At 20.1% G+C, this 16467-nt stretch overlaps 3 protein-coding genes across 3 annotated transcripts; 2 read left to right on the forward strand and 1 right to left on the reverse strand.

Moving 5' to 3' along the window:
- The first annotated feature begins 484 nt into the window (after positions 1 to 484).
- On the forward strand, positions 485 to 2000 carry LOC128952262 (uncharacterized protein DDB_G0271670-like). Its single transcript, XM_054297621.1, has 3 exons — positions 485 to 720; positions 829 to 1497; positions 1810 to 2000. The coding sequence occupies exons 1-3, from the start codon at positions 654 to 656 to the stop codon at positions 1989 to 1991; spliced, it is 918 nt and encodes a 305-aa protein (XP_054153596.1). The 5' UTR covers positions 485 to 653; the 3' UTR covers positions 1992 to 2000.
- A 1259-nt stretch (positions 2001 to 3259) lies between these two features.
- Positions 3260 to 5488, forward strand: LOC128952596 (uncharacterized transmembrane protein DDB_G0289901-like). The gene is made up of 3 exons (XM_054298012.1): positions 3260 to 3335; positions 3443 to 4447; positions 5292 to 5488. Exons 1-3 carry the CDS (start codon positions 3269 to 3271, stop codon positions 5486 to 5488), a joined length of 1269 nt encoding a protein of 422 aa, XP_054153987.1. The 5' UTR covers positions 3260 to 3268.
- Positions 5489 to 12700: 7212 nt separating this feature from the next.
- On the reverse strand, positions 12701 to 16012 carry LOC128952354 (uncharacterized protein DDB_G0271850-like). Its single transcript, XM_054297738.1, has 4 exons — positions 15671 to 16012; positions 13705 to 13814; positions 13279 to 13433; positions 12701 to 12881 (listed from the first exon to the last, which is right to left on the reverse strand). Exons 1-4 carry the CDS (start codon positions 15905 to 15907, stop codon positions 12730 to 12732), a joined length of 654 nt encoding a protein of 217 aa, XP_054153713.1. The 5' UTR covers positions 15908 to 16012; the 3' UTR covers positions 12701 to 12729.
- Positions 16013 to 16467: the final 455 nt, after the last annotated feature.

Genomic DNA, 16467 nt, shown 5'->3' on the forward strand with positions numbered 1-16467 from the left:
AATAATTTTTAAAATTTAATAAATAATAATTATTTACAAAATTTTAATTCTTTTGTTTTAAGATGGATCAAATTAATATATAGCTATTATTTATAAACTATAATAAATTAATTAATTATAATTAAAAAAATTATTTAAAATTATTGTAGATTAAGACAGCTAAAAGCTAAAAAAATACTAAAATTAAAACTAATATATTTTTTACTCAAAATAAAATATTTTTTATTAAGAATTATAATTTTTCTAAAATTTGTTTTAATTTAATATATTTTTGGTATTAATTTATATATATATTTATAAATTATTAATATTTATAATTTGTATATGTTAATAAAAATAGTTTATTTTTTTTTTGATAAAAATAATATACTAATTTAAATAAGGAATCTAATATATCAATATAATTTTTATAAAAAACATATTGCGTTTAATAAAATCAATAAATAAAATAAATAAAAATAAATAAGACGCAGTTTAAATTTAATTAAAAAAATAATTAAATTTTGAAATAATTTTTATATAATAGTTTAATTATTAATCTATATTGTTTCGGTTAAAATACTTTTTAAATATTTTTATATCTATAAGTTTTTAATATCTATATATATATATACTGTAATATTAATTTAGACAAAACAAAAACAAAACCAACAATGAAACTATCATTAATGTTTTGTTTTGTAATATTTATTATTTTGTTGGTTCTATTATTTGATGCTGGTCAGTTTATATATATATATATATATATATATAATATAATATATTTCTAGCTAATTATATGATTTAAAAAAAATAAAATTCTCAATAAATACATAATTGTTGTCATAGATGGACAAAAACAAAACACTAGAAAAGTTAATCAAAATAAGGGTCAAAATGGTGGCAAAAGCAGCGGTAAATCAACAGCTAATCGAAAAACTGGTACAAAGGGTTCGACAAACGGTGTCTCAAAAGGTTCGTCTAGTAGTGCCTCAAAAAGGTCGTCAAGCGGTGCCTCGAAGGGTTCGTCTATTAGTTCCTCAAAGGGTTCGTCAAGTGGTGTCTCAAAAGGGTCGACAAGAGGTACCTCAAAAGGTTCGACTAGTAGTTCCTCAAAGGGTTCGACAAGTGGTGCCTCAAAGGGTTCGACAAGTGGTGTCTCAAAAGGGTCGACAAGAGGTACATCAAAAGGTTCGTCTAGTAGTTCCTCAAAGGGTTCGACAAGTGGTGCCTCAAAGGGTTCGACAAGTGGTGCCTCAAAAGGGTCGACAAGAGGTACATCAAAAGGTTCGTCTAGTAGTTCTTCAAAAGGTTCGAAAAGTGGTGCCTCAAAGGGTTCGAAAACTGTTACCACCACAAAAGGTCCTCCAACTGGCGAATATGCTTTTGTTAAAACTAACAGAAGAAAAGGTAACTGGTACGGTAAACCCGTACCCCGGGGTCTTATACCACCTCAAGACAAAGTGCTTGAAGATATTTATTGGACTGCTCTTAAAAAGACACAAAAATACTTTAAAGGTAATATATATACGGTATATATATACATATAATGCCAATTAAAACTTTACGCTAAGCAAGGTAACTTGATATACAGTTAACTTGATATTAGGTAAGTTATATAAAGTATTGTTTAAAATATTATATAATGCATTTGAAAAATAAAACTGTATACTAAGTTATTTAGTTAAGCATAAAGATATTAATCAAATTTAAACTTTCCAAATTGGCATTGTATAACTATTATATAATAAATAATGACATTGAATTATTAATACTTAATATTTTTAAAATAAAATTATTCTAATATATTGTATGAACATTTCGTAATAGATATTATTATTAAAATATGCCATAATTTAAGCCAACGATGTTTTTATCATTCGTGTAATGCCAATAATTGCAAAGAATCTTATTATCATTGCAAAAATGGGGCAGGGTGGTTTCCATTTGGTCCGGGAAAGACTACTTGGAAATGTAGAAATAAAAAATGGATTAAACAAGAAAAAATATAAATAAATTTTATGAAAATAAATTTTTATAATAATAATTTTTATAAAATAATAAATTTTATGAAAATAATTTTTATATAATATTAAATTTTATAAAATAATAATTTTTTAAAAAGAATAATTTTTATTTTATAATAATTTTTATGAAAATAATAATTTTTCAACATTAGCATCAACAATTTTAATATTATTTTAATTTATTGTTTTTTTTTAAATAATTTTGTTTTCATATTTTAATACAGCAACTTTTTATCAGCTAAAAATATCAAAAAAAAATATTAAAATGTTTTGTTTACAGAAATCTAAACTATCGTTTTTCTTGAGTCTGTCTGTTTGTCTGTGAATAGTTTTTTACAAATTAGTTAGAAATTCTGACTTTATATTCGGTTAGAAAAATACTAATAATAATATATATTTTAAAAAAATTGTATCAAAAATTTTAAAAATTTATAAACGCAAAAGATATAAATATGTAATCGTTTCCATAATGTATAGATTAATAGATAGAGAAATTTTTTAGAGTAAATAACAACTTTACTAGTAATTATTGTTTTTATAGCAATGTTAAAACAATTTTATTAATAATTTTATAAATTTTTTTATAAATTTTTATTGTACTTTATTTAAGGAATCAAAATTAATATTTAAAATCATATTGTTATAAATAAATTATTTATTTACATCTACGGTATACTAACAACACGTACTTAGCAATTAAATATTACATAATTTTAAATGATTACATTTTTTTTAATAAATAAGTTTTAATTAAATTTTATGTATATATATATCACTATAATTATCTGTATTTAACTTATTTGACTAAAAAAAGACAACAAAAACAAAATAATACAAAATGAAAACTAAAATATAAAACTATTTAATTTTGATTATTAGTTTATTGTTTCTAACTGTAAACTTTTTTTTAAAAAAAAATACCATTGAAAGATATTTTTTAATTATAAATTAATTAGGTAGACATGGATCATCTATTAATAATAAAATTAATCATAAATAAAAATCATGGTTATCATTGTTTAGTTAAATAAATTAATAATTAAAACATTAATTAATATAATAATATCATTAAATTATATATTTATAAATAACATACTGTATTGCATTTAATAAAATCAAATAAATAAGACGCAGTTTAAATTTAATTAAAATAAAATTTAATAAAGTATATTACTTAATCAAAATTATAATTAAATAGTTAACTTATTAATTGATATAATTATTTTTAAGTATTTATATATATATATATATTAAAGTTTACAATGAAGTTATCACTAATGTTTTGTTTATTAATATTATTTTTTTTGTTAGTTTTATTATTTGAATCTGGTCAGTTTATATATACTATAAATAAAATATTTAAAAAATAAAGTTATAACGATTATTATTTAAAAAATTATCTCATTTTCTCAATAAATACATAATTGTTGTCATAGATGGACAAAAACAAAACACTAGAAAAGTTAATCAAAATAAGGGTCAAAATGGTGGCAAAAGCAGCGGCAAATCAACAGCTAATCGAAAAACTGGTTCAAAAGGGTCGACAAGTGGGACCTCAAAAGGTTCGTCTAGTAGTGTCTCAAAAGGATCGACTAGTAGTGCCTCAAAAGGGTCGACAAGAGGTAACTCTAAAGGGTCGACAAGAGGTAACTCAAAAGGGTCGACAAGAGGTAACTCAAAAGGGTCGACAAGAGGTAACTCTAAAGGGTCGACAAGAGGTAACTCAAAAGGGTCGACAAGAGGTAACTCTAAAGGGTCGACAAGAGGTAACTCAAAAGGGTCGACAAGAGGTAACTCTAAAGGGTCGACAAGAGGTAACTCAAAAGGGTCGACAAGAGGTAACTCTAAAGGGTCGACAAGAGGTAACTCTAAAGGGTCGACAAGAGGTAACTCTAAAGGGTCGACAAGAGGTAACTCTAAAGGGTCGACAAGAGGTAACTCAAAAGGGTCGACAAGAGGTAACTCTAAAGGGTCGACAAGAGGTAACTCAAAAGGGTCGACAAGAGGTAACTCTAAAGGGTCGACAAGAGGTAACTCTAAAGGGTCGACAAGAGGTAACTCAAAAGGGTCGACAAGAGTTAACTCTAAAGGGTCGACAAGAGGTAACTCAAAAGGGTCGACAAGAGGTAACTCTAAAGGGTCGACAAGAGGTAACTCAAAAGGGTCGACAAGAGGTAACTCTAAAGGGTCGACAAGAGGTAACTCTAAAGGGTCGACAAGAGGTAACTCAAAAGGGTCGACAAGAGGTAACTCAAAAGGGTCGACTAGTAGTGCCTCCAATAGACGTCCAACTGGCGAATATGCTTTTGTTAAGACTGGGCGAAGAAAAAGTAGCTTGTACGGTAAACCAATTCCCCGGGGTGTTAATCCACCTCATTATAACAAATTACTTGAAGGAATTTATTGGGAAGCAATTAAAAAGAAAGAGGACTATTATAAAAGTAAGATACAATATAAATATATATATATATATATAGCAAACGTTATCAGATATATTATAAGGTCCCTTATTTTAAAAATAAAATTAATGACCAAGATAAAAATCAAACAAACAAAAATATAATACACAAATTAAATAACAAATTTTATGAACTATTAAATTACATAAAATGTTTAATTGTGTGTTTGTTAAAGTGTTAAATGTTAAAAAATATTTAACAGTGTATTTGAGCGAGGTCAAATATATTTTAATAAACCATAAGCTTCGACAGTGCATTTTAATCAAAAATTATCAAAAATCATTATCCGAATAACGCCTCATATATAGTTTATGCCAGTTAAATGTTTTTAAAATAGATATTCCCATCTCAGTTTGCAAATATTTTTTTTTGTCACAGGTCAGGTGCTGATGATCATGGGTGAATTTATTTATTGTTAAATAACCCATGTTAATGCCTATATGGCTATTGAAATATATGTGATATACTACCCTAGTTTTTTGTACTGTAATTTTTATTTATTGTTTGCAAAAAAAAACACTGTGAGATCTTAAAGGGAGAGTTTAAAATTGTTTTAAAAAAATATTACGTAATACATTAGCATTAGATACTTGATAAAAAAAAATGTAATAATAAGTTAGTCTTGCTTAACATTGAAAGTTTAAACTACTGTATATACACACATGAGATATTACACAAAAATTTTAAAAACTTAATTGGCATTATATATCTATATATATCTATATTATTTTTTTTTATTAAATTAAAATATATATTCTTTAATTTTAATTACTAATAATAATAAAAAAAAAAATTTTTTTAAATATATTGTATGATATTTATTTAGGAATTGTTATTAAAATCTGTCATGATTTAAGTAAACGATGTTTCTATCATTCGTGTAATGCTAATAATTGCAAAGAATCATATTATCATTGTAAAAATGGCGGCGGTTGGTATCCATTTGGTTTTAAACTAAATACTGTTTGGAGATGTAGAAATAAAAAATGGACTAACGAGGAAAAAGTAGTAAAAAAAATTTGAAACTATCAACATTACTAATTTTTTTATATATAAAATAATAAATTTTTATGATATAATAATTTTTTTATGATTTAATAATTTTTTTATGAAATATTAAATTTTTATGATTTAATTATTTTTACGATATAATAATTTTTTTATGATTTAATAATTTTTTTATGAAATATTAAATTTTTATGATTTAATTATTTTTACGATATAATAATTTTTTTATGATTTAATAATTTTTTTTATGAAATATTAAATTTTTAATGAAATAATAATTTTTATGATTTAATAATTTTTTATGTTACAATAATTTTTATGATTTAATAATTGTTTATGAAATAATAAATTTTTAATAAAACTAAAATTTTCAACATTAGCATCAACATTATTCAACAACAACAATAATATAATAAATTTATTAATTGTTATATAAAATTTCGATTGTTGTTTTTGTTTTTTAAAGTTAATTTTATCATTTTATTACAGAAACCTTTTTTCAGTAAAAATATACCAAAAAAAAAATAATATCTAAATAAACGTTTGTTTTTACGGGAATCTAATAAATCGTTTTTCTGTTTGTCTGTAACATTATTTTTGCGAAATTTTTAAATTCTGATTTTAGATTCGATTAGAAAAATACTAATAATGTATACAAAAAAAATTGTAAATTAAAAGATCTTTTAAAAACTATTTTAAAAATACATTATTAAAATATACTAATTGATTGTTATTACACTTTTATCATCTTGTAATTATTATCAAAAGTAAATTTTTGTTTTATAAAACATTTTAAAATATTTGCAGCTATATTACTAACACTTAGTTGGCAATTAAATATTACTTAATTAGAAATAATTTTTAAAAAAATTAAAAAATGAGTTTTACTATAATTTGATGTAACTCGTTTTTGATTATAATAAATAAATTTACACTTACCGTAATTTAATCATCAAAATTAATGTTTAATTAATCATATTTTTATAATTAAATAATTTAAATACATCAATATATTACCAACACGTAGTTAGCAATTAAATATTACATAATTTAAAAAATTTTATTAAAAAGATATGTTTTAATAAGATTTCATAAAGTTTAACATAGATATAGAGTATTTCAATATAGTTTAAAGTTATCCATATTTAACTTATTTGACTAATTAATTGATAAAAACTAAAAATAATACAAAATGAAAACTATTATATTAAATAACTTGATTTTAATTATTAGTTTGTTGGGACTATTGTTTGTTTCAGTTACTTTTGGTTAGATAAATACTATTAAATAATATTTAAGTTTTTTTTTAAATTAAATTTTATTATTAGGTGGACAAGGATCAACTTTTAATGATAGAGTTAATCACAAGTCAAATCAGGGTAGTATCAAGGTTTAGTTAAATTATTATAATAATAATAATAAATTTTATTATTATTACAATTATTGATCTAGGTGGAAATGGTGGTGGTGGTGGTGGTGGTAGTGGTGGTAGTAGTATGTCAAATTTAATAGATCCAGGTCATGTAATGTATAATGCAATACTAGCACATAATAAACGTAAAACATTTTTCTATTTATTAATTATATTTAATTAAAGAAAACTTATTTAAAAAAAACTTTATTTATGATATAATACTATAATATTATATTTTATACTTTTTTAAAAAAATAATTTTTAGAAGGAATCAAAGATTTTTGTCATCAATATGTTTTGAAATTATGTTTTCAACTTTATTGTAATCTTCAATATTGTAATCAAATGAATGCAAAATGTCTGAATGGCAAAGGTTTCGATTATAAAACTAATGACAAAAAACTAGAACTTTGTACTGAATTTGAGAAAAAAGGTTTTTTTTGAAAAAAATATTTTTTAATTAAAAAAAAAATATCTATTCATTCATTATTTTAAACAATTTTTTTCTAATTAGGTTTTATTAAATATAGAAATAAAGGCGGCGGACGGTCTAACCCACAGAGACAACAACAACAAAAACAACAACAACAACAACAACAACAAAGTAAGTTGCGTGTATGTGTATGTATGTATGTGTATGTGTATGTGTATGTGTATGTGTATGTGTATGTGTATGTGTATGTGTATGTGTATGTGTATGTGTATGTGTATGTGTATGTGTATGTGTATGTGTATGTGTATGTGTATGTGTATGTGTATGTGTATGTGTATGTGTATGTGTATGTGTATGTGTATGTGTATGTGTATGTGTATGTGTGTGAATGTGTATGTGTACAGTATGTGTATGTGTGTGTATGTGAATGTGTAGGTGTATGTGTATGTATGTGTATGTTATTATAATTAATTTTCTGTTATGTTTGTTTAATTATCTAGATTTAACTATTATTATTTGTTGTTTATTTTTTTACCTATCATTAATATGTGTGATTTTTTTTACAGTAAAAAAATCTATGAAAAATTTATTAGATCATTCAATAAAATCAAATGATCCAGTTGATAAACCAGAATGTCCAAATGGTAATCCTAAATGTTTTGGTGAATGTTGTCCGGACGAGCATTGGTGTATACTCAAAGGTACTGGCTTAATTGATCCTGGTTGTCATGGACCATCAGATCTAGGTGTAATGTTAGCTGGCTAACAAAAAATAAAATACATGATAATGCTGTTAATGATGACCAAAAAATATTTTATTTATTATTTTAATTTTTTGGTAAACCACCATTAATAACTATTTATAAATTAAATTAATAATTAAATAAGATTTACATGTTTAAATTTATTTTTTGATGACAAATAAATAAATAAATAATTTTTAAAAAGTAATCCATCTATAGTATACAGTATATGTATATATTGACTGATCTATTATTACTAATTTAATATGTTTTTCTAAATACACTATAATGTAAAACAATGTAAATTTATTATATAATTAAATAGTAGCATTAATATATAAAATAAAAATATATATATACTGTTTAATTCATATATCTAAAGCTATCTATAGTTTTTACTGTATTTATATAATAAATAATTAATTTTTATATTTATATAAAAAAAAAATTTAACATATAACTAGAATTTTTCAAGCATGATAAATTAATTTTAATTTAATTTATTAAAGATTTTATGACTACAAATAAATTATATTTTTTTTTTATAAATCGTTTAATAATTTATTTAAATAATTGATATTAACTTTCATTTTACTAAAAAATGGTTATTTAATAAATTATTTTTAAGTAACGATTTAAATAAATTTTATATTAAAAAAATTATTAAAGTTATTTATGATATATTTTATATAGTTAAAATAAAACGTTTTATTTATTTTTATTTTTTATAGATATTATAAATATTAAACATTAAAAATTTGTCAATAGAATTTGTAGTTGTTAATTTAAAAAATTAATGATTTTAGTTTACTATATTGTTTAAATTACATTTAAATAATTTTTTAAATAACAATCATAAAGTTATAAACTATTACTTAATTATTAATATTTAGTTTTAGAATAAAATATTATTTTAATTAATTATATTTTTATCTATTTGGTAGTTATTTATTAATCGGATAACCATTAACCAAATCGTCGATTATTTGGTTTTATAGATTTTATAAGTTTTAAATTAAATTTAAGACCCAATCGATCGAGTTTTCTGTAATTATTGTTCAATAGTCTTAAATTTTCTGATTATTCGTCATTGAATCGACTGAAAACCGTAAGATGAACTATAATTAATAATATTATTTTAAAAAAATTAATTAAAACAATAATTAAAATTTTATAAAATTAGTCGTTATATAATAAAAAAATAGAACAATGATTCGAATTAGAATTTATAAACTTTCAAAAAATTATTTAATTTTTTAAAAATTATTTTAAAAAAAAATATTTTGTCATATCTTAATTGATTTTAAAAGTATATATTTTTTAAAAATTACTTCAAACACAAAAATACATTTGTCTATCAATTATAGACAATATTTTTTAAATTTTATACTTTTTACTAATATTTTCAGTTACATTTTTAAAAAAAAAAATTTAATAAATTTTCTCAATTATCTAATTTTAAAAAATTCATATATTTATGTAAAAATGGATTAATAGTTTATAGAAATATCCTCTAACTTGAAATAATTTGAAAATTATTATTTAGTTATAAATTAGTTAAGAAACTGTTTGATAATAATTTTAATTTATGTTTAACTATTAATTTAACTCAAAGAAATACTAATAAAAACAATTCTAATAATAGCTATAATAATAATAATAATAATTAATATTAAATATTTGTAATTTGTTTGTATTATCTATTAAAAATATACAAAAATAACATTTTATAAATGAAATAATTAATAAATTTTAATATGTAAATTTTAAATGTAATATTTTGACAATTTGTAGTTGTTAATTTTTAAAAATATATAATTTTAGTTTACTATATAGATTAAATTAAAAGGAAATATTTTTATTTTTAATAACAATAATAAAGTACATTATATAATAAAATTATATAATTATTAAGTTTTTATTTAAATAACTGTTCGGTAGTTAATCGGACAATCATTAACCAAATTGTATATCATATTGTTTTTGTTGTTTTACTGGTTTTAAATTAAACTTAAGACCCAATCGATCGAGTTTTCTGTAAATATTGTTCAATAGTCTAGCATTTTCTGATGATTGGTCATTGAATCGGCTGTAAACGGTTAGATCAACTATAATTTAAATAAAAATTAAAAAACAATTATTAACAAATTTATTAACAATATTGTATATTATATAGATACTCGATTAAAGATTGTTAGATCAACTATAAATATAATAATTATATTTATAAAATAATAATTAAAACAAGTATTAAAATTTCATAAAATTATTCTTAATATTATATATATATATCAGGGTTAAGTAAGGGGGTAGAGGGGGGGTAAGGCCAAAATACCCCCTCCTAAGATCGAGATTTTGGGATTGACAATATGTACGAAATTATGTATATTTGACCTGTTTTAGAATGTTATTTTATAACCCATAACTAATGATTTTAAACGTATTTATGGTTTTATATCTGAAAATGTTTTGTAGCATTCTTAACTGGTCTTAATTAAAATTTACTGAATTTTCTTATGACCCTATAATTGTTAGTTTTTCAATTTAAAAAAATTATCATAAAAACAACTTTGGAAATTGTAAACAATTTTTTTGTAATTTAATCTTATTAAAAAAATATACAATTTTTATTAGCATTTCCTTTATGTCTTACTACAAGATTCGACTGCCATCAGCATAGGTAACATACATACCATTCAAATCATCTAATATTGTATATCCAATTTTTGGTAAGTATTTAATATTACTATGAAAAATAAAATAAAATAGACAATAATTAAAATTTTAAAACTTTTGAAAACGAAATAAAATAACAAATTGAATTTACTGTTTTAAGTATATGTTAGAATATATGTACGAATTAAAATTAAAATTTTTATAAAATTATAATCTAATAACTATATTATTTTATATAAAGTTTTTATTTTATTTACCTTAATGTCAGTTTTAATTCGGGCGGATTACTGTCCAATACGTTTTTAATTTCTAAATTTTCTTTTTAAATTTGTTGAATAAATTTCATACCAGCTACCAGTCATCTAATAATAATAAAATTGTAATTATAAATTGTACTAAATTATACTTTTTTTTAAGTATTTTTAAATATTATTTTATACAATAATTTAATAACTTAGAATATATATATATATATATATATATATATATATATAGTTTACTTATTTAAATTATTTAAATTTATTAATTACTACCACAAACAGTTATTTTATTGATCTATTTCAGTTACACTATAAAATAAAAACTTATGTATAAATTATTGATTGTAAAACAATAGAGCATATGAGTCCAGCTAAACTATTATTTTAATTAAATTGATTAAATTTTAAGTTTTAAATAGATTGTAAATTAAGATTTACAACATAATTTAAAAAGTTTTATTTTAAAAAATATTTCCTTAGATGTCATTAAAGAAATTGGAGGTAAATCAGGTAGCTTAATTTTGTTGCTGTTTGAGTTATTGCCGCTATTGTTGGTGTTAATGCCGCTTACAGTGAAGTTACTGCCGCTATTGTTGGTGTTATTGCCAGTAATGTTGATATTAGTATAGTTACATTTTACCTGATTGTTAGATTCAATCAATATTATTACCAATATTAAAACTAACCAAGATAACAGGTTAATTTTAAACATTATTTTATGTTTATAGTTATTTTAAATAAATGTTAAATTAAAGATCTTTACAAATTTAGCACAAATACTATCTAAACTAATTAAAAATTTATATTCACTAAAAATGGAGAATTTATTAATATATTTAAGTATTAATTGACACAGATTTTTTTAATAAAATTTATTTTTATCTAAAATCACTTACATATTAGCAAAGATTTAATTATTAGTTTTAAATTACAATTTTATTTATTTTAAAACACACAAATAAATAGTTAGAAAGAATTATTTTTTACATATTACAAAATGTTGGCATAGAATATTAAAATTAACAATGGTAATCGGATAATTTTAGACATTATTATATGATTATATCTATATAATAAATGTAAAATTAAAAAAGATTATTTATGAAATTTTTTTTATTAATTTTATCTGTACTGACCTAGCACTAATATAATATCTAAACTAATTAAAAATTTATATTTACTAAAAATGGACAGTTTACACAGATAATAATACATAATCTAATTTAATTTAACATTATTTAAACAGATCTAAAAAAATAATATGGTAAAAAACAATTATTATTGAAAAACATTTATAAATTAGTTTATATAATTATATAAACAATTTAGATAACATAAAATACTATTTATAAATATATAAATATATTTTTGCTTTGTTATACAATTTATTGATTTTTATGTTTTAAAAAAAGTTATTTATGATTTATTTTTATATAGTTAAAAGAAAACGTTAATAAACTTTTTAATTTTTTTTATTTATTATAGATAAAAATTACAAAGTTAAATAAATTTTAAATATAAAATCAATGAATAAAATTTGCAATTGTTAATTTTAAAAAATTTATAATTTTAGTTTACAATATTGAATAAATTACAAGTAAACAAAAAAAATTTAATAACAATAATAAAGTATATAAACAATTACTTAATTATTTAGTTTTTGAATAAATTATTATTTTAAATAATTATATTTTTATCTGTTCGGTAGTTATTTATTGATGGGATAACCATTAGCCAAATCGTCGATTACTTGGTTTTTGTTGATTTATTTGTTTTAAATTAAATTTAAGACCCAATCGATCGAGTTTTCTGTAAATATTGTTCAATAGTCTAACATTTTCTGATGATTTGTCATTGAATCGACTGAAGACGTTTAGATGAGCTATAATTATAATTATTAAAATAAAATAATTTAAACAAGTATTAAAATTACATAAAATTAATATTTATAAATTTTACTTGCTAATAAAAATTGTAATTGTTAATTTATCTTTTTAAATTGTAAAAAATTATTATAATAATAGCATTTAAATATATTTTATTATATATAAATTATTTAAATTAATTTAATAAAACAATCTTATACCACTTTAAGAGTAAATATTATTATTTTTTTAATTACTTTAAACCTATACGTCAATCATTGACATTAATTTTGCAAATTTTTTACTTCTTTATTTTTTAATTAAAATTTACTAAATTTTCTTTAAAAACCCTTTGTTAATTTTTTTAATTATTTAAAAATTATAATATAAGAAAATTTTATAAAAAAAATATACCATTTTTTCTCATCTCAGATCTCATTACAAGATAGCGTTCAAAATCATAGTCCAATATATTATAGTAGATTCGGCCACCATCAGTATAGGTAACATACATACCATTCAGATCATCTAATATTGTATATCCAATATTTGGTAAGTCTTTATAATTACTATGAACAAAATAAAATAGACAATAATTAAAATTTTAAAAACTTTTTTAAACTAAATAAAATAACAAATTGAATTTACTGTTTTATGTATATGTTAGTATTCGTATAAATTAAAATTAAAATTTTTATAAAATTATAATCTAATTATAGTAATACTATTTTATATAAAGTTTTGTTTTTTTAGTAAATATTTTATCTATATTATATATATATATTTTTTTTAAAAAAGTAATAATTATATTATTTTATATAAAAAAAATAGATTATTTACCCTAATGTCAGTTTTAATTCGGATGGATTACTGCCGAATACGTTTTCAATGTCCAAATATTTAGATATTTTTCTATTTGTTGAATAAATTGCATACCAGCGACCAGTCATCTAATATTAATAATAATAAAATAGCAAGTATAAATTGTACTAGATTAAACTTGAGTAAATAATTTAATAACTTAGATTTATATATATATATATATATATATATATATATATATATAGTGATGTACCGATTGCAAAATGCGCAATTGCATTGCTCGGAAATTGCGTGAAATTGCCGCAATTGCAAAAAGATCGATTGCGAAAATCGCAATTGTACAAAAATTTAAATGGCACAGCAATATGAATAAAAACATAAATTAATTATATAAAATTTAATTATTATATCATAAAGTTAATTTTTATACATTCCCTCATGCGCGCAATTTCAAGCAATTTCACGCAATTTTCCGCAATTGCGGCAATCGAAAATTGAATTGCGAAAAATTACCAACAGTATATATATATATAAAGATAATGCCAATTAAAAGTTTAAATTTGAGTAAATAATTTAATAACTTAGATTATATATACTAGTATATGTATAAATACATATAGTTTACTTATTTAACTTATATATATATATTAGTTACTTGAAACATACAGATATTGTATAGAACTATTGCAGTTAATTTATTATAAAAAAATATGTAGAAATTATTGATTATAAATCACTAGATCATATGTGTCCAGATTAACTATTATTTTAATTAATTAAATTGATTAAATGTTTTATATAATAATAATAATCTTTATTTCACATACTTGTTATGAAATACAATATTCTCATAATAATATACAATAATATTTGACAATAAAATATGTTAAAATTATTTTAAAATTACATATTTATTTAAAATAACAATTAAGTAAATTAATTATTTTGTTATAATTTGTTTCATCCCTAATATTTTGTGGTAAATTGTTAAATAAATTTACATTATAATCAAAAAAGTTTTTATCAAACCTTTTTAATCTATTAACAGTTTTTCTACATTTTATCCCATGTCTAGTTGTATTATAGAATTCAACACAGTTTATCCAATTGTTAGGAATATCAATGTTTTTAAGTTTTATTTTAAAAAATAACTTCAAATTTTGTAAAATTCTGCGTTTACCTAATGATTCTAAATCTAAAAATTTTAATCTTTCATAATATGATAAATTAAATTTATTCATTAGCATACAGATATATTTTGTCACTTTTTTCTGAATTTTTTCAATTTTTTCAGATTGTGTTGAATTATATACTAAACATAGGTTACAATATTCAATTATGGGTATAATATAAGTTTGATATGCTTTTAAAAAGGTATTACCACTAGCTTTTTTACAAATATTTTTTAAAATTGCAAATTTTTTAATACATTTGTTGTATATATAGTTTACGTGAATATTAAAATTAAAATTTTTATCATAAAATATACCTACATTTTTGTTATTATCTATATTTTTAATTTTAGTAGAATTTATAAAGTAATCATTTATTTCAGTAGATTTAGTTGAAATTCGCATAAATTCACATTTACTGATATTTAATTGTAACTGATTTATAATACAAAAATTTGAAATGCAATTTAAATCAGATTGTAACTTATGACAGTCATTATTATTATTAATTATTTTGATTAATGTAATATCATCCGCATATTTAAAAATATAACTATTTAAATTTTGTATAATATCTGAAATGTATAGATTAAATAAAACACTTGATGTAACTCCACCCTGTATTACACCAGATTGTACACTAAATAAATCTGATTTATGATTATTATATTTAACATATTGGTATCTATCTTTAAAAATATCACATAAAATATTATAAATTTTATATGATAATATTTATATGATTTAAATATATAAACTGTTATTTTATATTTACAACATAATTTTAAAAATTTTTTTTTAAATAATATTACCTTAGATGTCATTAGAGATATTGGAGGTAAATCAGGTAGCTTAATTTTGTTGCTGTTTGAGTTATTGCCGCTATTGTTTATGTTAATGCCGCTGATAATGGAGTTATTGCCGCCATTGTTGGTGTTATTGCCAGTAATGTTGATATTAGTATAGTTACATTTTACCTGATTGTTTGATTCAATCAATATTATTACCAATATTAAAACTAACCAAGGTAACAGGTTAATTATAAACATTACTTTGTTTTTATACTTATTTTAATAAATGTTAAGTTGAATTAGATTATGTACTATCTGTATAAACTTAGCACTAATAATATTTAAACTAATCAAAAAATTATATTTACTAAAAATGGAGAATTTATTAATATATTTATATATTAATTTTTGCACAGATTTTTTTTTAAAAAAATATTTTCATTTAATAATGAATTACATATGAGTAATCATTTAATTATTAGCTTTAAATTATAATTTTATTTATTTTAAAAACATACAAATGAATAGTTAAATGAATTATTTTTAAAATATTACAAAATGTTGGCATTGAATAAAACTAATTAAAAAAATAAAACTAATTATTAAAATTTAATATTAATTATTATTGTTATAAATATTAATACATTATTAGCTAATAATTAATAATAGTTAAGACAATTATAGTAATTATTTTTAAAAATATATATTTAACATTTTTTTACAGATTTTTTAGTTAAATAAAACAAAACAATTTAGCAATAATTTTTTTTATAAATAAAAATATTTAACTAATAAAAATTATAATATATTAATATATA

Source organism: Oppia nitens, unplaced genomic scaffold (assembly GCF_028296485.1).
Source record: "Oppia nitens isolate AA-2021 unplaced genomic scaffold, nextdenovo-longstitch-racon4-pilon3 scaffold1_pilon_pilon_pilon, whole genome shotgun sequence".
NCBI classification, from domain to species: Eukaryota; Metazoa; Arthropoda; class Arachnida; order Sarcoptiformes; family Oppiidae; genus Oppia; species Oppia nitens.

Coding starts and splice junctions, on each gene's coding strand:
- LOC128952354 (XM_054297738.1), bottom strand. CDS start 15,907: ATGTTTATAATTAACCTGTTACCTTGGTTAGTTTTAATATTGGTAATA. Junction 13,434..13,704: donor GAATTAAAACTGACATTAGG/GTAAATAATCTA, acceptor TTTTGTTCATAG/TAATTATAAAGACTTACCAA. Junction 12,882..13,278: donor ATCTGAGATGAGAAAAAATG/GTATATTTTTTT, acceptor TTATAATTATAG/CTCATCTAAACGTCTTCAGT.
- LOC128952262 (XM_054297621.1), top strand. CDS start 654: ATGAAACTATCATTAATGTTTTGTTTTGTAATATTTATTATTTTGTTG. Junction 721..828: donor GGTTCTATTATTTGATGCTG/GTCAGTTTATAT, acceptor TTGTTGTCATAG/ATGGACAAAAACAAAACACT. Junction 1,498..1,809: donor GACACAAAAATACTTTAAAG/GTAATATATATA, acceptor ATTTCGTAATAG/ATATTATTATTAAAATATGC.
- LOC128952596 (XM_054298012.1), top strand. CDS start 3,269: ATGAAGTTATCACTAATGTTTTGTTTATTAATATTATTTTTTTTGTTA. Junction 3,336..3,442: donor AGTTTTATTATTTGAATCTG/GTCAGTTTATAT, acceptor TTGTTGTCATAG/ATGGACAAAAACAAAACACT. Junction 4,448..5,291: donor GAAAGAGGACTATTATAAAA/GTAAGATACAAT, acceptor ATATTTATTTAG/GAATTGTTATTAAAATCTGT.